Below are 21602 nucleotides of genomic sequence, written 5' to 3'. Positions count from 1 at the left end.
AACTAACATTTAAGTCAGACTTTTCAATAATACATTTTATTCCATTAAAGATTCTTTTTTCTAATTGTACACTGGAATGTTAAGATTCCCCTTCAGCAAGTTAAAAATGCTCAATCTAGTCATTTTCAACCCCACATCCACACAACCACTGCTAAATTGAAATTTGGGGAGTACAAATGGAAAAAAAAGACAAAAAAAACATGAAAGAATGCTATATTTTGATTAATGTTATACTATGATGTAAGTAAAGGATGACTGGGTGGATGAACAGCAGAGTGCACTGCAAGGTCTTCATGGGCTCCCTGCTTACCTTGTGTGTGGAATATCAGGCTGGCAGTCTCTAAACCCCTTCTTTGTGTGTGTGAGTGGATGAACACAGCCACTCCTATCTCCTGAGAGATTTTAAATTAGTGGCTTGGATGTTGTTGCTGGACCTCCTTCAAAACTGTGATATCAGGCGGCTGATCAGAGTGAAAGCGGTGCTTCTTGTGGTGGTACAAAAATAAAGATAACAAATCCAACACATGCAACAGTCAAACGTATTTACTGGTAGGTTACTTTACCCTGCAGCTGAGACTCCCTTACAAAATCCTGCTCTTTACCGTCACATGTCAACTTCCAGATTAGTGGTAAACGACAACTCATACAGCAAACAGTAAAAAATATTAAAGTTAAAAATTAGACTTTTGCTGATGATAACTGCAGACGAGATACTAACCACAGAGCCATACTTTGCTTTGAACACGGTCTACAAAACCCAAACAACCTCACAAGAAAAAAAACATCTGAAGTGAGATATTAAGAATCAATCACAAGAGTTGAACGATTATAATGATGGAGACAGCTACAATTCTGCAGGTATTATGGAGAAGAACGTCTGAAAAGAAAGTAAGCAAGAACCCCATTCAACAAGTGAACCATTGCAATGTGAGTGAAGCAGTTTGTGGAGGATGCTAAACTACCAGCACTTATTCTGGTGAAGACTGTGGCCTCAGGTCCCTGTTCCACTATCTGCCTCCCAGCAAGGTGTCAGGAACAGACTTAGGACGAAAGGCTGCACCCCCGCAGTCATCCTCCACTTAGCCTGAAGTCCTCTTTAAAGTTCTGCTTGGCGAACACAACGGCATCAGTGTAGTTTTCTTTGTGTGTGTTTTTATCTTCAATTAACTATATATAGATGATCCTCTCTCATACAAACATATAAATACACCACCGCTGCTCTGCTCCACCACAGGAAGAGGCTCTGCCAGGAGGGCTGATGCAGTCCTGTTGATGTGCACAGTCTCTCAAATAGTATACAGCGTGGGCAGGCAAGAAATCTTCAATCTTTCCTTGTAGCATAGATTTAGATTTTTTTTTCTTGGTGATTTTTTTGATTTTGTTGTATTTCTTTGAATATGTTTACAGGATTTCGTATTTGTCGACAACAAAGGAGGTTTCTGAAGAGAATCTAACAGAGCTGTCGCCCTCTACATGAGTCACTTTGGTAACCTGGGGAGAGGAAAAAAGATTTAATTACCAGCGTGTAGGCATTACACAATGTAACTGCAAATCTCTCCATTAGTGCTATTCTTTAAGTAGTCACTGTTAGCCAAGTATTATTCTTTTAACGAGTGAACTCATATAGTGTGTGTGCTACAATGCCATCTTGGCTCATTCATAAACAAAAAAGCCTCTTAGTGGGCACTAAGGGCCTCTCTAAATGGGCATCTTGTGTGTTTATGTGTGCTGACTTGCTCATACACACAGTAGTGGCATGTCCTCTAAAGTACTGCCTTCATCTCTAATACTGAGGAAAGTCATTAGACATCAGAAACACACCTGGATGTCGCAGTAGTTGCGCTTGGACACAAAGGACACACTGATAGGGAAGAAGTCATTGGGCTGTCCGGCGATGCTGAACTCCAGGCTGCCGGTCTTGTTATTGGCATCGATGACAGGTAGGCACCACTCCAGGACGTTCCGCCTGCTGTCATGTTTGTACTCTCCATCCAGATCACCAATCACAGGAGCTCCAACGCCAGACCTGTAGGAGCACAAACATCTTAACACAACATCTGTCTTATGTTCATTCAGTTACAAAAATGAACACAATCACAAACAGGTTCAGTTCTGGCTTTCTGATTCAGCCTGAACGGTCTATATATGTGTGAACAGATGTACTTACGGTACAGGGATGCTGATGGCCACGTCGTTGAGCTCGAGGCTCTCCTCCTGCAGTTCATATTCAATGTTGACATCACAGCCAGTACCGCTCTCAGAAGGCCAGCAGTTTACTGTGTGAGAGACAGAGGATCCAGCTGAGACTACAGCAACACATTGATTTGCAGCACTGCAACAATCCATCTCTAGGATAGAGACAATGGGCAACTGTGTTTACTCAAACCTTTGACCTCAAGAGTCTAGTGTAGCAAACAATTATTAATGCCCGAATAATAATTGGTTTCCTAAACTTTAAGGGTTTAAGCTCCTTGATGTGAAGCTCTGATGGTTTATTTCTGTCACAGACGAACTACTCAGCTAACAGCTTTAGGCTTTGGACCACTGGCTAAATTGGACATAACCTTTGCAGATGAAATCTGAAAAATGGCACTATTTACAAAACATTCAATAAACTTACAAGAAGAAAAATGCCGTTAAATAAGCTAATGTATCTATTCGGACATACTGGTTAAAGGTATGAGGGCCTCGTCTGTGGTCTGCAGTCTCCACTTCAGCACACCAACATCATTGTTGAGAGGGAAGGACTTCTCTGTGTTCTTCAGGCCAATTACTGAGTCTGCCGTGAACAGCTTCTTGTCCACATTGGGATGTGTCTAAGGAAGAGACACAATGTTATTTGTCAGAATTGTTTATTATGCAACGTAAAAACCTGACATTTTTTCAAAATAAACTGTATTTTAATCCAACTTAAGTTAAATTAACTGGATATTTATGTTGTCTACAAAGTTTACCCGATCAGTGCAGAGATATGTTGCTGGTATCATTAGTAAAGTTGTGTACACATTTACAATCCTCACTTCCCTCCATGCAGCCTGCTCTCACAGCTCCCCCTTTATTTAACCAGACATCGGCCACTAAGTGGCTTAAAACCTATGATCTGGTGGACCCTACGGCTGCTTTCAGCCACCTGTAGTTCAGTATTTAAACACATGCTGATCATTGACTTAATAGCTACAACAGCTATGAAGTCTAGTCTAATGGTGCAAGACAAACCTGCAGCTGCAGTCCTTTGTTGTCATTGTTGTTGACAATGAGCCGGATGCGTCCGTTCTTTTCATCTGTGACTCGAAGCGTCACCATGCCCAGCACCTCCATGTTCTGTAGGCCACCATCACGGCCACAGGTAAGCGAGATCTTCTCCTCCACACGCAGATGTACACTGGAGAGGAAACACACATGAACAGAGTTTTAGGTCATACGTCTCCATGTGCGAAGGCTAAAGTGTAACTAATATGGCAGTGTGGAGAAGGAAATGATTATAACATTCTAAATGATAGAAACCCAATATACGCCATTAAAGAAACCTCATTGGGGCTGAAACTGAATTAGAATGTATCCAAGTCGGCCCATTCTTTTGATTTTTCAAAACTTGCATCGTTAAAATGGCTGAATCATCGAATCGCAATCAAATTGAATTGCGAGGTGCCTTGAATGACACGCCCCTAACGTGTTTATTTACACACTTATGGAAAGGATACAAGGAAACAACCATGTCCACAGATAAACAGCCCTATATCTTAAATAAGTTGGCCTACAAACATAAACTAACGAGTGGACAACTTTACTAACGCAGCCCAACATCGACTAAGCTTGTGACAGAGCAGTCCTAACTGCGTAGACAAACACCACTTACAGACACGGACACATTTGTCTGTGTTACTGGTGCATTTTCCTCATACATGACCACACACATACTGCTATACAGGCCACTGGGTTCATCCTCACACACTCATCACTATCATTCTTTTACTGGCCTGCAAACACATTTATACACACAGGGCAGTAAAATCTGACTGTACACGTCAGCTGTTTGAGAAGAGCAGTAAGGGTGTTTACCTGTGTTTACCTGTGTGGTGCTGCCCTCATATTCAAGCAGAGAATACAGCCAACAACCTGCAGCTAAACAGTACGTCTTCAAGCATACGACAGAGAAGCTAAGCAGACAATTTATCACTTATTAATCCAGTGGCAACAAGGAAGCATCATTTCTCTGCCTCTTTTAGCTCCCTGATATTCACTTTTGTTTGTTTGGTCAACTTCTAGTCTCCTTTTCTTTTCTTTTCCAAAGGTTTTGGTTTCTTCACTGGCTTTGCCATTATGTCTGTTCATTAAATAACAAGCTGCATTGCTCCATCTTATAGTTAGCAGCTGGCTAACTTGGGTGACAAAAGCAATTTACTGGAATCATTTGTCCTTTTTCTTTTCAACTACGTAATATAAACAAAAATTGCAATGTTTTCTGAGCCAGGATTTTTGTGGCTTGCTACACCTCCAAATAAATAGGTGTAAGGTACACAAGCAATGTTATTATCTGTGTGCAGCAGCCACATTATAAATCCTGAGGGGTTTGAAGAAACAAGAAACAAACAACAACACAAATACTCCAGTGTGTACCTCTCCACATTGACTGGCGGTGGCAGAACTTTAGATACATCTGAGCCTCTCTTTCCTGTGGTGGGCATGATGGTTTCACCCTCTGACTTGAGTTTGTCAACAAAGTTGTCCACCTCTTTCCCTTTTGCTCCCAGTTTCAAAGCCTTACTTGGTCCACTTGGTCTGAAAAACAAAACACAGTTTATCAAAAACTACAAGTGACTGTGACGTTTCATTTCTCACATGTATGTCCTACAACTTACCTGGCCGGCGCTGGTACCATCTTGGGCTTCTCTGGCTCCACAATAGTGTCTGTGATAATGGACCCTGAGGACACGCTGGTCATGCCAGCACTGCCAAAACCACCAAAAGCTGGAACTTTCTTCCCAGAACGCTCTGCATCCCTTCTGGCCTGCTGCAGCTCCTTGGCTTTCCTCCTCATCTCTGCCTTGGCCTCACGTTCCTGGGTCTGTTTGGTTACAAAACAACGTTTAATGTACCTCTATGCTGACTTTGACTAAGCCACATGTTTAATACACAAGTAGTAAACCTTAGAATTCTGCGCATCCACTAAACACCATGCATATTTTATCATTTCTTTACAATGTTGGTAAACTTTGTTGTACTTTTCTCTTCCTGTTCATTCATTCAGCTCTACTGATCAAATGTTCCCCTGAACATGCTTCAATTTATTTCTACTCCTATTATTTTGTTGTACTACCATAACCCACATTCTCCACAGTTTATTTGACCCAATAAACCTGACAAACAACTGTGTGACGTCACCTCTCTGACGGCTCGGAAAACCTTCTCCTCATGGGAGTCCATCTCTGTAAAGGTACGGATCTGAGCCAAGTTGACGTTCTCTCTGTAACCTAGTGCCACAATCTCATCGAAGGCAAAGATGAGGTCAAAACAGTGTTCTGATATTTCACTTTCCTCCAGCACACGACAGTATTCTGGGATCTGGAATTAGATAAAAAGAGAAGTGCACATTGGACAAAAGGACCAGAAGACACATAAGATGTGAGAACGAGGACAACCATTCATCTTTGTGTAAAACCTGAATAATCTACTTTTTTCCTCAGATTTTATAAATGCACCATTCATCTGTTTTTGTTATGACATTTAATTACATCTGGTTACTGTATAACTTTGAAAACTCTACACAAGGCTATTCTGCCAGGGAGCTGCCATTATTAAAGAGAAAAAAGTGTCACCTTACATCACTGACAAAGTGTTCTTCATTACTTTTGTCCAAGAAAAGGCCATGTATCCAATTCTCATTTTTACTGCTGTCCATTTAAGGGAAAAGGTGATAAATCCACCCTGGTCTTATCTGAACACTATCACCAATGTTTTTCCGAAGATATTGGTGTTAATCTGTTACAAAATGTAATAACCCATTAATATGACAGCTTACAAATCAGTATTAAGTGATGTAAAAATATGTAATAAACCTACAGATCTTCTTTCTGATCATGGACATAAATGCATTGCTTTATATGTATTGCCTTAGAGCTAGCTTAAAGCTAATCTGCAGTGACCCCATCATATTAACTTTGCTGCAAACTTAGGACAGTATCTATTCACTGGTCCTGCACAACCGGATTTCATCCAGGCCACTCACCACACGGGAGAAGAGTCTAAGTGTCTCCAAGTCCTCTAGGATGTTGCTGTTCTTGGTGGTGATGAGGACCATGTAGAGTTTTTCCAGTGGCTGGTACACATAACGAACGCTGTCTGTTTCCACAAAGGTGTGCTGCTTGCCAGTGTTCATCAATTTGGGAAATGCCGCTAGAAGACCCTCAATACGTGTCCGGGTCATTTCCACAAACTGTCTTGATACAATGGCCTTGCCGGCCTTGGTGCACACCGCCGCTGCCAAAAGCACCTGTGAGTAAGAGGAAAAAAGTGACTGTGTCATACCTACAGACTTTCAGTGTGATAAATGTGTTCACAGACTCTTTAGTATTACTGAAGTTAAAGGGCTTCAAAAATAAAGAGAACATTTCCACTGCTAGTTTAGTTTCCCACTAATGTGTAGTTTTTTTTGTTAGCCAAGTTAAATTTAACAAGGTCTACCTCTTTCAGGTTCATCAGTTTATTCAAGATTTAACTTCATTTAATGTATTTCCTTAGACAACAATAATAATAATATAATAATAATAATAGGCAGCAGAGATAAAATGTAAAATTTAAGAATTGTTATAGGGAATTTAGACTACCTTACATTGTGCATCATATGTACAAACAGGAAAAAGGACCTTTACATAACGAAATGTGCCTTGAGCTGGGGAGGCGTTCTCCTCACAAAAGGACCAGCTATCGTGTCTGAGCGACCATATGGTTCCAAAACAGAACATGGGCTTTCACACAATGTTAGGATTAAACAAGCTTTATATAAATCAGCTGTTTATTGGAGGAAATGCATTCATTCATTTGACAATAGCTTAGCCAGGAAACGAACGACCCGATGGCATCGATCTGAACTTGAGGTGTACAACAAATATGGCAAACGAAGCTGATGCCGCTGGTTAAGCATAAAAACAGTAGTTTCGGGTCGCTTGATGGTGATTCCCGTGTCACCTGTTTGAGAACAAACTGACAGCAGGTAACGTAAGCTCAAATCCAGCTAGAGACAGCGGTGCACTGGCGCTAGCTTGTGCAGCTAGTTAACGTCAGCAGTGACTGCACACTCAAGGCCGCTCATTCACTGTAAAATTACCCTGCTATTCTATTATCTACGATTTAAGCAACAGACCATTATTCTAGCACAGTGGGTGTAATTAAAACATATGAAGTTTTTGTTACGTATGTCTTGGAAAGGAGAAGCTAGTAAGGTACACCTAGCGTTAGCCCGTTTCCAGGTTAGCCAATGTTATGATAATTGCTAGGCCCGATAAAAGACAGGGAAATAATCTTGATTTTCGACTTCCACTCACCATTTTGGTCTCTTTCTACAGTACGACGATCTTCAGTATCTCGTGTTTCTTGCTTCAGTGAGTTCTAGTCACTCTGGAACAGCGAAGTGCGAATATACAGCTGACTTCAAGTGGAGTGCTTGTTAGCTAGCTAACGTCAATATGGCAGCAGCACAGAGCCACGTCTCCACCGGAAGAGCAGCGCTGGATCAGCCCACCGCGGAAACCAGTGACGTGGGCCCCAAAATGTTGGCATAAATACGTTAGTGGGATTACTTCACAAAGGCGCTTCTTCCTTTTATTTCATTTCTTAAACAGTACCACGACACTTACCGGCCGACTTTGCATTTGTTTGGACTATGTCCTTAGCCAGGCCTATAGTACTATATACGGTCATCTTTTTAACTTTGGTCGCACCACATGTTGCCATTTCTCAACCATATTTCATATCCCACTATTATACTATTGCCTGTGTTGCAGCAGCGTACTTTGGTCACCAGGTGTCACTATTTAAACAATTTGTATGTTTCCCCCATGAGAAGTGGAAGTGAATCCATTTTCAAATACGGTATTCTGCCTTTCTCTAACACATTTTACACATTTAAGACTCTCCTTGTGACATTTGACCCCCAAAAACAATGTTGCTAGGTGATTACAGGACAGTCAATTATTGCCACATCACCCTAACACTAGAGGAGATTTAAATTGATCGATTTCAATCGGCAGTAAAATGTCGCACCCCTATACATACTAGACTTTACTATTTTACTACCGGTATGGAGATGATACCGCGCACATCGTACCAAATTTTAAGACTTAAGATGTAAGACTGCTTGTCTCCGACATATTATGCGCTGCACCCGCAAGAGGAAACTGGAAGACGGAACAAGGAAGTGACCTCTAGCCGGGCCAATGACATCAGAGGTAGCGCGTTCATTCATGAGGCGAGGTGCGTGACAGGGGCCGTGTCATCTTACGGGACTGTGTTCTTTTATTGGACACTCTGATTCGTGCAACATCAGCAGCGTGAACTGGACCACGACATGTCGGAGGAGGCGAGTGCTTCGGTAGGTTTTTAATCTGTTCCACTGGGTTATTTTTTTTACCAGGAATGCATGCCGCTCACACATCCAGGCTAAGTTCCGCATACGTCATTCTGTAGCTCGCGGTGATTGGCTGGTATATGTGCCTGTCTGTGGATTAGGCTCCCCATTGGACGTTGAAAAGGAGGGCAGCGGTCTGTCAAAGTTGACAGACGGGAGCTAGAAAATGCTAATGATCGTTTAAATGTTTAGTTTTTGGTTCCTGTTGTTTTAAACTAGTTTTCTGTGTGACTTAGTTCAGGAACACATCAGCACCACTACTGTTATTGTAATAAATATCGCCAGAACATTGAGAAAACCCCCAAAACAGCTTACTTTAGAATGAACATTGGAGGCTGGAAAGCTGAACTTATGAAAACACGAGTTCACAGGTGTTTTAAGAAGAGCAGTAACATTATTATTCAGCTAAGACACAGATAACAACAATCTGATAATCCGGCTAGCATAATAATAATAATAATAGCCTTTATTTGGCCTTGGTGGACTGGTGTATTGCTTTGTTCCCGCCCCAACATACAGTGTGTGGATGGGTCAAATAAAGCGACACGAGAAACAAAACACACGTTTACGTTCTGAGCAAAGACCGTTCTCTTTGTATAGGAGGTTGTTAAAGGACAGTCTGTGGGGAGTTTCATACAGAGGTAACTCTTTATAGGCACGGCATGATTCCAGGCAGACATGGTAAACACACTTTAAGTTAAGTTTGTGTTGAAAAGATATATTCAGAAAGTATAATCCAGATGTAGTGTTACATACTTTAGATTAATATACCTTTGGGAAGGTCCCTCAGGGACTTCTGTTGTACAGAAGCTGAGATCATCATTCCGCCCCCAACATATTACATTAAAAACACATTAAACCAATAAATTAAAAATACTGTCTGTGTGCATGGTGGAATAGATGGAGTGCATCAGTGTAAGCTCTGCTGTGGACTGGTGAAGCTACTCCTGAGGCCTCTGCACCTTCTTCATAAATGAAATGCCAAAAATACTGACAAAATATTTCATATTATTATTTCTTCTGCTGCTACATATGCATACACATGCAGCATATGATAAAGGTTTAATATTAGTACTTTCTATTTTTGTAATGTCATGTTTTATGATGTGTGATTGTGATTAAATCTTAAATCACTCGCTGATGGCTGATGACATAGAAGTATGGAATGACACTTTTGGCTATAAATATATAATAATAATATATGGCTGACATAATTCAGAGATTCAGAGAGTGTCAGCGGTGCCCACCCTCCTTCTGCTCTATGACCACACCTTATATCCAGGAACCTCCTTAGCAGCCCATCCCTGCCTTTTCATAACGGACTCCATGAATCGGCGCACTTATCTTTTGGAGCCAGTTATCTGGGGGTGGAGGTTCTAAATAGGGGAGGGCTTCTGGTAAGAAAGGCCACTTTATAACTAAGGGGCTATATGAGCTCAGCACAGCTCCTTACCAAGATACAACAGGCAGACACACAGAGGACACAATAGGCTCCACAGTGCAGCAGCTCAGCACAGGCATGGAGGAAGGACCTTACAAATACATCAGGGTGAGATGGTGGACGGCTGGTTTTTAACACGTTGGGTTGATTGAAGCAAGCTCTAAATTCTTGTATGTGATTTGTTTTGTTATTTTGCAGGATGGAAATGGAAAGGTTAGTCGGGTCATTCGGATTGGAACCCGCAAGAGCCAGGTACCAATTTATAAAGTTCATTTACATTATGCCTGTTCTTCTTTTTCATGTTTGGTTTCTATCATAGCAATAATTTGAGTATGAACAAAGGCCTTTGAGTCAAGTGTCAGTTAATTGTGGACTATCTGATGCCTTGTTCTTCCATGCTGGTTCAGATAGAGCAGAGCGGGACGCCTGCAGCTCCTTCCTGCAGAGATAACACAGTTGGGCTTCGTGATAACAGTTCCTCCTCCAGTCTGGTATACTGAACTGAAAATGTCCATTATTCTCCTGTTGCAGTTGGCCCGGATCCAGACAGACAGTGTGGCTGACAAGTTGAAAGAACTGTACCCTGACATCCACATAGAAATAGGTGAGGTCCTTATTTTCTGTTTTTCTATGATGACATAGACCCAGCTTCGAAACATTTGTCATTCCTATTAAAACACTGCGAGCTCATATGAATTCCTGTTTGTCATCAATCAACTACTAGCAAAAGTCAGGTGTTTGTGGTTGTAGGGTAGACTGCCTCGTCCATGATGTAACCACTTGACGGCTTTTATCGAATGAAATGTTGGAGCATGTGGATTAGTGTGGAAATCAGTTAAACAGTTCTGGAAAACCAGCAAGCTTCTCAACTACTGACATTCTGCTAAATGAAGTCAAAATAAAGTGTTACAAGATTGTTACTGTATGATGGAAGATGTATTTTAGGCCTTTTCTACAGCACAGATTACTGCAGAATCCCATACACCCAGCAGTGTTCCTGTGGGGCCAGCAATCACATCACAAACTATATGAAAGTGTAGCAGGACGGAGGGGTGTATACTTTAATGGTTATGAATACCATTGAATTTTAAATTTAGTTTGTGTCTTACAGTTGCCATGTCAACCACGGGAGACAAAATCCTTGACACCGCTTTATCAAAGGTAAGGTTTTTCATGAGTATGACTAATGGACACTGTAAAAAACTCTTCGTAATGCAACAGAACCACTAACAGAAATCTATGTGTTGTCTGAATGCAGATTGGTGAGAAGAGTCTGTTCACCAAAGAGTTGGAGAATGCTCTGGAGAGAAATGAGTGAGTGGGACCGGTGTCATCTGTGACTGACACCACGCTGGATACACAGCATTGTTCACCAATGCACTCTATCAGTTAAACTGAAGGCCTCCTCTGACAAGGGGCTCACTTTATCACACATACTGGTGTATTGTAGCAGGCAGCAGAGATGAAGCTTGAAAAGCAGACGTTGAATCTATAGAAGCATACACTGTATACTGATATGAATTCCATGCCAAGAGCAGCCCTTTGATTTCAGACTTTGATGTAGCAGGTGGCTCAGTTCTGTAGCTGAATGACTGCATTATTTTCAATTCACTTTAACTCAATTCAGTTTATATCACACTTTTTACAATCAGAATTGTCTCAAGGTGCTTTACAGAAACCCAGAGCCTGAACCTCTTTTAGAGCAACAGTGGCAAGAAAAACTCAGTTTTAACAGGAAGAAATCTTGAACCGGACCCGACAGGTTGTTGATGTTGTTGAGCAGGATAAAACAGTTGTTTATATTATAGTGGATGTCATCAGTTAATAAATAATAGTAATTAAAACAAGGATGAACTAATAAGACTAAGACTAATAAGAATAAAGGAGAGATCAGAGGGTGAGAGGGGGATTTCAGGGGACAGGGGAACTGCTCAGTGGATCATGTTTGTGTCCCCTGACAGCGTAGGCCTATAACAGCATAGCTGTGCCTAAAGTTAAGTTTTATCTGCCCTATGACACCTGTTCTACCTGTGGCTGAGGCCATGTCAACAACTGACTGTAACTATACCTATCTGCCCTACACACTATGTTTAAACTATATGCTTTACTAAACAGAAAAGTTTTAAGTCTAGTCTTAAAGGTGGAGGCGGTGTCTGCCTCTCTGACCCAGATTGGTAACTGGTTCCATAGTAGCGATGCCTGATAGCTGAAAGCTCGTCCTCCCATTCTACTTTTATGAATCCTAGGAACTACAAGTAAACCTGACCTCAGAGATCTGAGTGTCCTATTAGGAACATATGGTACCACCAAACATAAAGCTCATATATACTGTATGACTGACTTCTCCTGTGTCCTGTAGGGTGGATCTGGTTGTTCACTCACTGAAAGACCTTCCCACCAGTCTTCCTCCAGGATTCACTATCGGAGCTGTGTTGAAGTGAGTGTGCTCACACACTGAGGGTGTCTGCATAACTGACTGTTACACACACCTTTCCAGCATGTTGCAAAAAATAACGACTTTTAAAGGGCAAGCTATATGTGCGACAAAAACAGGAAACACTCCCACAGTGACAACTCAGCAACTTGATTGCACAACTCATTGGGTCGCTCACACTTGCACAGAGAAGTCTTGAAAAAAAGCCTGTGGTGTTAGTGACGTACTTTTATTTGTGGCTGTTTGAGCAGATGTAACCACTTGTGTGCTCTTCTTCAGGAGAGAAAACCCCCATGATGCTGTGGTCCTGCATCCAAAACACATAGGCAAAACTCTGGACACACTGCCAGAAAACAGGTGGAGCTTAAAGAACGACTTAAGTACCGTAACGTTTTTTTTCTCATGTCAAGTGTGCATAATTAAGCTTCATACTACATTTGAACAGTGTGATCGGCACCAGTTCACTGCGCCGTGCTGCTCAGCTGAAGAAGAGATTCCCCCACCTGGAGTTCAAAGATATTGTATCCTTTCTGAGAGCAGTCACTCAATACTGTTTTCTCTAGTTTTGTCTTCGTATAAGGAATTATACTGACACATAGTTAGTTTACATTTATTTGTTTACAAGTTACATCATATTTAGATAATAGAAAAAAACCCATGCTGGTGTCTCTGCCTGTACAGACACAGCAGTGCCTTAAGCTAAATGCTAACATGCTCTTATGAAACATTGTGTTCCAGTAAACCTTACTGGGAAAATTAGAATTAGCCTCCTAAGACGGCTGCTCTGTGCGTCAATCATAGTGAAAGTTCTCTAACAATAGGTTTTTTAAGCACTTTTGTCTTCTTATCCAATACATTACTATCCAAATCTATATTAAAATACTGCATAATATGTAGTTCAGTTAACATGTTTGTTCCATACAGATGTTAGCACATACTGTTTTGAATTTGGTGCTCTAACATTTCTAATGTTTGTGAACACAGGACATTTGTGGCAGATAAGTGCTGATAAACTCCATGTTAACCCTTACAAGTAAAAAAATGTTTGTGTCAAATCAAATGAGCCAACAGTGGACTAACTGATGAATAAACTTCTGGATAGAACAGGTTGGATTGGAGTGTGTGTTCTTAACTTCAGTCCTCAGCGTGGCAACCTGAACACACGGCTGAAGAAGCTGGATGAGAAGGAGGACTTTGCTGCCATCATCCTGGCTGCTGCAGGCCTCAGGAGGATGGGCTGGGACAACCGGATCAGCATGGTACATATGATCGCTGAATCTCACTGTAAGGTCTCTGTGGGCCACTGTTCTCATCTGACAGTCTGATTCTTTCCCTTGTGCAGATTCTAGGGCCTGAAGACTGCATGTATGCTGTTGGACAGGTAGGAGGAGTGTGATTGAAACACAATGGCAATAAGGCCATCTGATGACTGCAGTAACACACGACGTGCATACCACCTTGTTGTAAAAAGAGAAAACCATATGTGTTGTCAGGGGGCTCTGGCAGTGGAGGTTCGTGCCAGGGATGTAGACATCCTGGAAATGGTTTCTGTCCTCCATGATCCTGATACTGTGCTGCGCTGCATGGCTGAGAGAGCCTTCCTCAGACATCTGGTACACACATGCATTCTTTGCCTCCTTTTCTTATTGTGTGTATTTTGAAATCCAGGTGTGTTCAATGTAACTTTTATTTCTAGGAGGGTGGCTGCAGTGTTCCAGTAGCTGTGTACACACAAGTGAAAGACTCCCAGGTAAGAATGCTTGCTAGGCTAATGCTTGCTAGGCAATCAAACTATTGTTCTTCACCCTCTTTCTTCTTCTTCTTTTTTATTCTTCTGTACGTTTTTTGGTGCAGTGTATCTTCAGCATACATTGACCGATTTCAGCCATTCAACTATCAAAATGTTCATCTCACAGACATTCCGGGTCAACTTCATGTTTTTTTCAAAAAATTATATTTTCTCAAATCTTAAGCAATTTCGGTGTCATTTTTAACATGGGAGTCTATCAGAGAGCCCTTCAACGAGGGTCATCTGCCAAATGTATCTCCTCCTACAAATTTCAAGCTACAGACTCCATTTTACTCTTAAAACACTCATTAGATGCTGCTCTATCAAACTTGTATTCAGAATTTTCTAATTCCAAATCATTTCCGCACGCCAGGCTCTCAAAGTTGGACTCTGCTGTCTGCTGACAGGCTGACACACAGAGGCAAACAAAGCTCTGAACTGCTCTGATTCTCCAGCAATTCAGAGAAATCCTTCACATCAGCGTTCAAAGCAATGCTTCAGCTGCAGCAATCAAACTTGCATTTTCTTCAGGAAAGGCCTTTTCTAGTTTATTATAGTATATCAGTTACTGACATGCTAACTGCTACTTTTGGAAATTCCTCTGGTTGTGATAATGATGAGCCAAGTGTTGTTGTAGTTTACTCTAAAATGTTTTGTTTTGTAATTAATTGTTGTATTCCCAGCTCTACATGACGGGGGCGGTGTACAGTCTAGACGGATCAGACAGTCTGAAGGACACCATGCAGACGAGCATTGCTGCTGCTGCTGCTGACAAGGTAACAGCTGTGTGTTTGAAGTGTACTGAGGATTGACCGCAGCCTAGATTTAGAAATCTGCTAACCTTCACACTTTAGGCTAAACTCTAGAATATTGTGTGTCAGAGCTTAGAGGAGGTGGACGAGCGGGTCCAGCGAGTCGGAATCACAGCCAGCAAGATCCCAGGAGATGCCCAGGACAGGGCGGAGCGCCTGGGTGTGGACCTGGCCAACTTACTCCTCAGCAAAGGAGCCAAGGAGATCCTGACAGTGGCCAGGCAGCTCAACGACGCCAGATAATCCCAGCCAGCTGCAGTGTGCGGTCAGATACATACTTGCATCAAGTAAAACGTGAATTCCTTATTTATGCTACTTTGTAATGGTAATGTAAGATAAAGAATGATGGCTTTCTGCTATGCCAGGTAAGGATTTCACACTCCACTAATGTTGTGTGCCTGGTGTGTTATGAGGTGCCTGCCATTATGCCATGATGGAACAATCTCCTGAGGCACAAAAACACAACATGGCCTTCAGACATTGTCGTTGGTAGTTGGCTGATATCTTTGTGGTCAAACCCTTTGTTGTTTTTAAGCAAATTAGTAACTCTCACTAAAACTACATTCTCATGCAGTTTCACCCCATATCTGAGAATTTTCTATATGCATTCATGTTCTTTATCAACAAGCCTCTTTTTAGCGTTGCCAATGATCCACGGACACTTCTGGCTTGGAGCAGTAAAGTTAGATTTAAATATGTCAGTAAATTAAGTAAATTAAGGTCATTCAGATGGGCTTTGTCAAGCTTCATACATCTGTGGAATCTTGTGGAAAACATTTCAGCCTCAGGAGGTTTAGTATGCTCTTGTGTCATGAGGACTCAATGTATTTAAGAAACACAATAAGCTGGAGAGAGCATTTCATTTGGCTCCTGACACAGCTAGTGATGCAGCCATGAGTTGAGTTTTCCAGTGAAGCTGTGTAAAGTTGGACTACATGACTAAACACCAGTGCTGCAGCCCCAGCATCAGGTTTCCTGCTCTGATTTTAAATGTTGAATGTACATATTGGCTTCAGGATGAGGGAACCAAAGTGCTAAAATGCTAATGCACACACTGTACAGGAACCTTCTAGTTGGTGCTGCTGAACTGGAACCAGACCTCATGTATCAAGCACATCACTGCTCCTTCATATAAACGACATTTACAGTTCATCTGTATTCATTCAATACTTGAAGACAGGGAGTAAAGCAGTTGTGTCCTAAATAAAGATCCTCTTTATGTGATGATATTATACTTGTTATATCAACTCCACACTGTATTTATGAATTCCTAATGTCCTAATTATAAGTTCTTTATCTCCTCACTAATGATTACACAATCTGATCATTTCCATTAAATTCTGGCCAACTGTCCTATGAGATGTGGAGCCATTATTACAAGATACAGAGGGCATAGTTGAGCCCATTGTAATGCATTTTAATTCAGTTCACCTCAGCCATGTAAAGTTTTAGCAGGATATCTGATTGTTTCCATTTGCTGTAATGTTGTCCTGCAACATGCTGTACTTCACATATCACAGAAATATGCCTAGAATGCCATGTTCATCTTTTACTCGGTGCCATCACAGTCAAAGTATCATTTGTGCCTACAAACTGCATATCTGCCTCAAATACTAAAAATAATTATTTGATAAATGCCAGTGTATTTACATCCTGCATCAGTACACCCACTGTACAGTTTAGGTGACTCTTTGTTTTATTTGATTTGGATATTATTCTTTATCTAACCTCCTGAGACCAGGTGAGGTAACATTAGCCATTTGTTTTCAGCTTTAATTTCTGTATTGAGTTACGTAAAATATTGTTACTTATATGAACATTATCACCACTGATGTCAAGGAACTGTTGTCAATAAAGTTATGTGTGATACACATTTTCCATTTCTTTGTGTTGTTCTCTAGAGAATTATTTATAATAGAATAGAAAAGAATGCAACAGGTGTTTTTTGGATAGCACAAGCTGATGTGCTATTTATGTATGCCTTCTGGTCACAGGAACTTTCCAAATTCCAGAACATTTTCATTTATTTTGTCAGCCTGTGAGTCTGATGGATCCTACATACCACATGCACATACACATCCTCTCACTCTCTCCTCTCTCTCTCTCTCCTTCATCCTCTCTCTCTCTCTCTCTCTCTCTCTCTCTCCTTCATCCTCTCTCTCTCTTTCCTCTCTCTCTCTCTCTCTCTCTCTCCTCTCTCTCTCTCTCTCTCTCTCTCCATCCTCTCTGACTAGCAGCAGGACTGGTTCCCCCTTAAGTTGACGGGTCCTGCTCAAGGTTTCTTCCTCTTAAAGGGAGTTTTTCCTTGCCACAGTGCTCTTAGGGGGGTTCCTGTGAAGTGCTTTGAGACAATGTCTGATTGTAATATGCGCTATATAAATAAAACTGAATTGAATTGAATTATGTCTACATCCATAAAGAAGAAACCAGCACTAAAACGAGAAAGTATATTTTATGTTGTTTATTTTTAATTCTAATAAGTTTGCCGCTGCTGCCTGCCTCCAGCAGTGCACTCACTCACTGGCACTGCTGCTGCTGCTGCACACCAAGTGCACACCATGATTGGCAGATTTGACTCCCTGTGCTCTTCACGGATGAGAGCAGGTTCACACTGAGCACATGTGACAGACGTGACAAAGTCTGGAGATGCCATGGAGAACATTCTGCTGCCTGCAACATCCTCCATTGGTGGTGGTTCAGTAATGGTGTGGGGAGGCATTTCTTTGGAGGGCCACACAGCCCTCCATGTGCTAGCCAGAGGTACCCTGACTGCCATTAGGTACCAGGATGAGATCCCACAATTTTTGATTGGTGGCCAACTGTAGTTGGTCTTTAATGCGGTCATCTTGGGCTGAGCAAACAATTCAATTCAATTCAGTTTTATTTATATAGCGCATTTTACAATCAGAAATTGTCTCAAAGCGCTTCACAGAAACTCAGAGCCTGAACCCCCAAGAGCACTGTGGCAAGGAAAAACTCCCTTTAAGAGGAAGAAACCTTGGGCAGGACCCGTCAGCTTAAGGGGGAACCAGTCCTGCTGCTAGTCAGAGAGGATGAAGGAGAGAGAGAGAGAGAGAGAGGAACAAACATGCAGCAAACATGATACAGTACAGAGCAAACATGACAGCAAGATGAAACAGTGATTATATTATAATGGATATCTATATATATCGTCAGTCTGTAAGTAGTAATAGTAATTTGATAGTAATCAAAGCAAAGATGAGCAGCAGGGGCTGATGAAGTCAATGAGCTCAGGAGAGATCAGGGGCCAGACTGCAGGTCAGTATGCAGGTCTTGAGACCTGCAAAGAGAGAGAGAGAGAGAGAGCGAGGCACAAAACTACGAGGAAGACAGTAAACACAGATTATGAGACGATATTACCAGTATGAGCCAGACTAAGGTGAGCAGAGGAGAGGTCAGAGGGTGAGAGGGAAACTGCTCATGGATCATGTTTGTGCCCCTGCACAAGTGTAGCAGCATAGCTGTGCTAAAAGTTAAGATTTTATCAGCCCTATGATACCGTTATACCTGTGGCTGAGGCGACTATAACTATACCTACCAGCCCTACACACTAGGTCTAAGGCTAACTGTACGCCTTACTAAACAGAAAAGTTTTAAGTCTAGTCTTAAAGGTGGAGGCAGTGTCTGCCTCTCTGACCCAGATTGGTAACTGGTTCCATAGTAGTGGTGCCTGATAGCTGAAAGCTCGTCCTCCCATTCTACTTTTATGAATCCTAGAAACTACTAGTAAACCTGCACTCAGAGATCTGAGTGTCCTATTAGGAACATATGGTACAATCAGGTCCTGCAGATACAATGGAGCAAGTCCATGAAGAGCCTTGTAGGTTAGAAGAAGGATCTTGAAGTGTATTCTTGAGCCACAAGATCAGCTGCAGACAAAAAAGTGACAAAAGCTTTTGATGATTGTGAAATGAGCTTTTGATGAAAGCAATGAGCTTTTCAGCATCACTCTGAGAGGATGCTCCTGATCTTAGTAATATTACGCAGGTGAAAGAAAGCGGTCTTGGAGACCTGCTTAATATGAGAGACAAACGACATGTCTTGATCAAAGATAACTCCAAAGTTCCTCACAGTCGTACTGGAGGCCAGAGTAATTCCATCCAGAGAGAAAGTATTATCTGATAAACTAGTTCTGAGATGTTTAGGTCCAAAAACAATGACCTCAGTCTTGTCCGAGTTTAATAGTAAAAAGTTGGAGGACATCCAGTCCTTTATGTCCTTTAGACACGCCTATAGTCTGACTAGCGGCTCCGTTTCTTTAGGCTTCATGGATAAATACAGCTGGGTATCATCAGCATAACAATGAAAGTTTATGCCTTGCTTCTGGATGATTTTTCCTAGAGGGAGCATGTAGAGGGTGAACAGGATCGGTCCGAGCACAGAACCCTGTGGAACACCGTGGTTAACCCTTGTACCTGTGGAAGACACATCGTTAGCATGAAAGTGAAATCTGTCTGATAAATATGATTTAAACCAGCGCAGTGCTGTTCCTGTAATCCTGATCTCGTGTTCCAATCTGTGTAGCAGGATGTGATGATCTAATGTGTTGAAGGCAGCACTGAGATCCAGTAGAACGAGTACAGAGACGAGTCCACGGTCCGATGCCATGAGGAGGTCATTAGTGACTTTGAGCAGTGCTGTTTCTGTGCTGTGATGGGCTCTGAATCCAGACTGGAAAGCATCGAGCAGACTGTTCCTATGCAGGTGGTCATTTAGCTGACTTACAACAGCTCCTCCGAGTATTTTGGAGATAAAGGTGAGGTAGGAGATCGGTCTGTAGTTTCCTAAGACGTCCAGGTCCAGTGAAGGTTTTTTAAGTATCGGAATGATCACAGCAGTTTTAGCCTGCGGTACATATCCTGTTTCCAGAGACAGGTTGTCTGTCCTAATCTGTCCTAATATAGAGTCTCCGATCAGAGGAATAGCATCCTTGAGGAGCCGTGATGGGATCGGATCCAAAAGACAGGTAGTTTAGGTTTAGACTTGCTGATGCTGGTGGTCAGCTCAGGGAGGCCGATGGGCACGAAGCAGTCCAGAGTTAGATCAGGATCCGTTTCCAGAAGTGACGGTGTATCCTCAGTGGTCACAGAGAGATTGTGGTTGATTTGTCCTCTAATAGTAGTGATTTTATCAGTGAAGAAGCTCATGAAGTCTTCACTACTAAGAGCTGCAGGAATGCGAGGCTCCACAGAGCTGTGGCTCTTTGTCAGGCTGGCTACAGCGTTAAAGAGAAAGCGCGGGTTGTTCTTGTTTTCTGCTATTAGTGATGAATAGTAGGTTGTCCTAGCTTTGCAAAGGGGCCTTCTTATACATCAGCAAGCTGTCTCTCCAGACCCTCCGGGAGTCATCTGATTTAGAGGACTGCCACTTCCTCTCCATCCTTTGTGTAGCCCGTTTCAGTGATCGGATATTTGAGTTGTACCACGGAGCTAGCCTCTTCTGCCTTTCTTCTTCTTCAGTGGAGCAATCCTGTTTAAGACTGAGTGTAGTGTGTCTGCAGTGTTGTTGACAAAGCAGTCCAGGTCTGCAGGACTAATATTTAAGTTGGTACCCCCATCAGTACTTGGGGCTGTGGGGAGTACTGGTAGGATTGCTGTCCTAAACTGCTTTACGCCGTCTCCAGACAGACATGTGCTGTAGTAGACCTTTTCCTCAGGTGCTGGTAGGTCTGAAAGAGAGAAGTCAAAGGTTATTGATGAGTGATCTGAGAGAACAGGATTTTGAGACCATACTAGCAGGTTCTCAGCTTCCAGGCCGTAGGTGAGAACCAGGTCGAGGGTGTGACTGTGACAGTGTGTGGGTTCATTTACTAACTGAGAGAACCCAACTGAATCCAAGAGTGAGTTGAAGGCAGTCCTCAGACTGTCGGAGTCGACGTCCATATGAATGTTAAAGCCTCCCACTATAATGACTTTATCTGTGCTGAGCACTAAACTTGATAAGAAGTCTGAAAACTCCAGCAGGAACTCTGAATAAGCAGCAGCAGGTGGACGATACACTACGACGAAACAGAACACAAATGATCATTCCAATGCTTATTGCCTACACCAGTCTCTGTTCATCTTTGTTTTAATTACCGGTATTACTCATTTTTAACGGATGATATATACATCCACTATAATATAAACAATCGTTTCAGCTTGGCATCAACCTGTCCTGTGTGTTCTCTGTAATGTATGATGTTTGCTGCATGTTTGTTCCTCTCTCTCTCTCTCCTTTGTCCTCTGTTCAAGGTTTCTTCCCGTTAAAGGGAGTTTCCTTGACACTGTTGCTCTTAAGGGGGTTCAGGCTCTGGGTCTCTGTAAGGTGCTTTGAGACAATTTCTGATTGTAAAATGTGCTATTACATATGTTTCTATTACAGTCACAGAAATACAATGGAATATAGAATAGAATAGAAATTCTCCTAGAAAGAAATGACACCACATGGCCTAATATACATTCAATCCTCATCTCAGATTCACCTTTTGAATATAGCCATGC

At 42.0% G+C, this 21602-nt stretch overlaps 2 protein-coding genes across 3 annotated transcripts; one reads left to right on the top strand and one right to left on the bottom strand.

Moving 5' to 3' along the window:
• Nucleotides 1–528: 528 nt before the first annotated feature.
• arcn1b (archain 1b) lies at nucleotides 529–7715 on the bottom strand. The gene is made up of 10 exons (XM_028418984.1): nucleotides 7542–7715; nucleotides 6227–6490; nucleotides 5383–5562; nucleotides 4860–5065; nucleotides 4618–4779; nucleotides 3217–3382; nucleotides 2669–2816; nucleotides 2168–2276; nucleotides 1822–2026; nucleotides 529–1491 (listed from the first exon to the last, which is right to left on the bottom strand). The coding sequence occupies exons 1-10, from the start codon at nucleotides 7542–7544 to the stop codon at nucleotides 1402–1404; spliced, it is 1533 nt and encodes a 510-aa protein (XP_028274785.1). The 5' UTR covers nucleotides 7545–7715; the 3' UTR covers nucleotides 529–1401.
• Nucleotides 7716–8408: 693 nt separating this feature from the next.
• On the top strand, nucleotides 8409–16968 carry LOC114444438 (porphobilinogen deaminase-like). 2 transcript variants are annotated; one of them, XM_028418986.1, is made up of 14 exons: nucleotides 8409–8587; nucleotides 10263–10316; nucleotides 10596–10668; nucleotides 11176–11225; nucleotides 11323–11378; nucleotides 12424–12501; nucleotides 12778–12855; nucleotides 12944–13019; nucleotides 13644–13757; nucleotides 13841–13879; nucleotides 13992–14111; nucleotides 14195–14248; nucleotides 14971–15063; nucleotides 15169–15342. In XM_028418986.1, the coding sequence occupies exons 1-14, from the start codon at nucleotides 8564–8566 to the stop codon at nucleotides 15340–15342; spliced, it is 1083 nt and encodes a 360-aa protein (XP_028274787.1). In that variant the 5' UTR covers nucleotides 8409–8563. The 2 variants fall into 2 exon arrangements, with proteins under 2 accessions (XP_028274787.1, XP_028274786.1); XM_028418985.1 differs by lacking the exon at nucleotides 8409–8587 and adding an exon at nucleotides 10023–10172 and having other exon boundaries at nucleotides 15169–16968.
• Nucleotides 16969–21602: the final 4634 nt, after the last annotated feature.

The sequence above is a fragment of the Parambassis ranga genome, chromosome 13 (assembly GCF_900634625.1).
Source record: "Parambassis ranga chromosome 13, fParRan2.1, whole genome shotgun sequence".
In the NCBI taxonomy this organism is placed as follows: Eukaryota; Metazoa; Chordata; class Actinopteri; family Ambassidae; genus Parambassis; species Parambassis ranga.
This window is presented reverse-complemented; position numbering and strand designations above follow the sequence as displayed.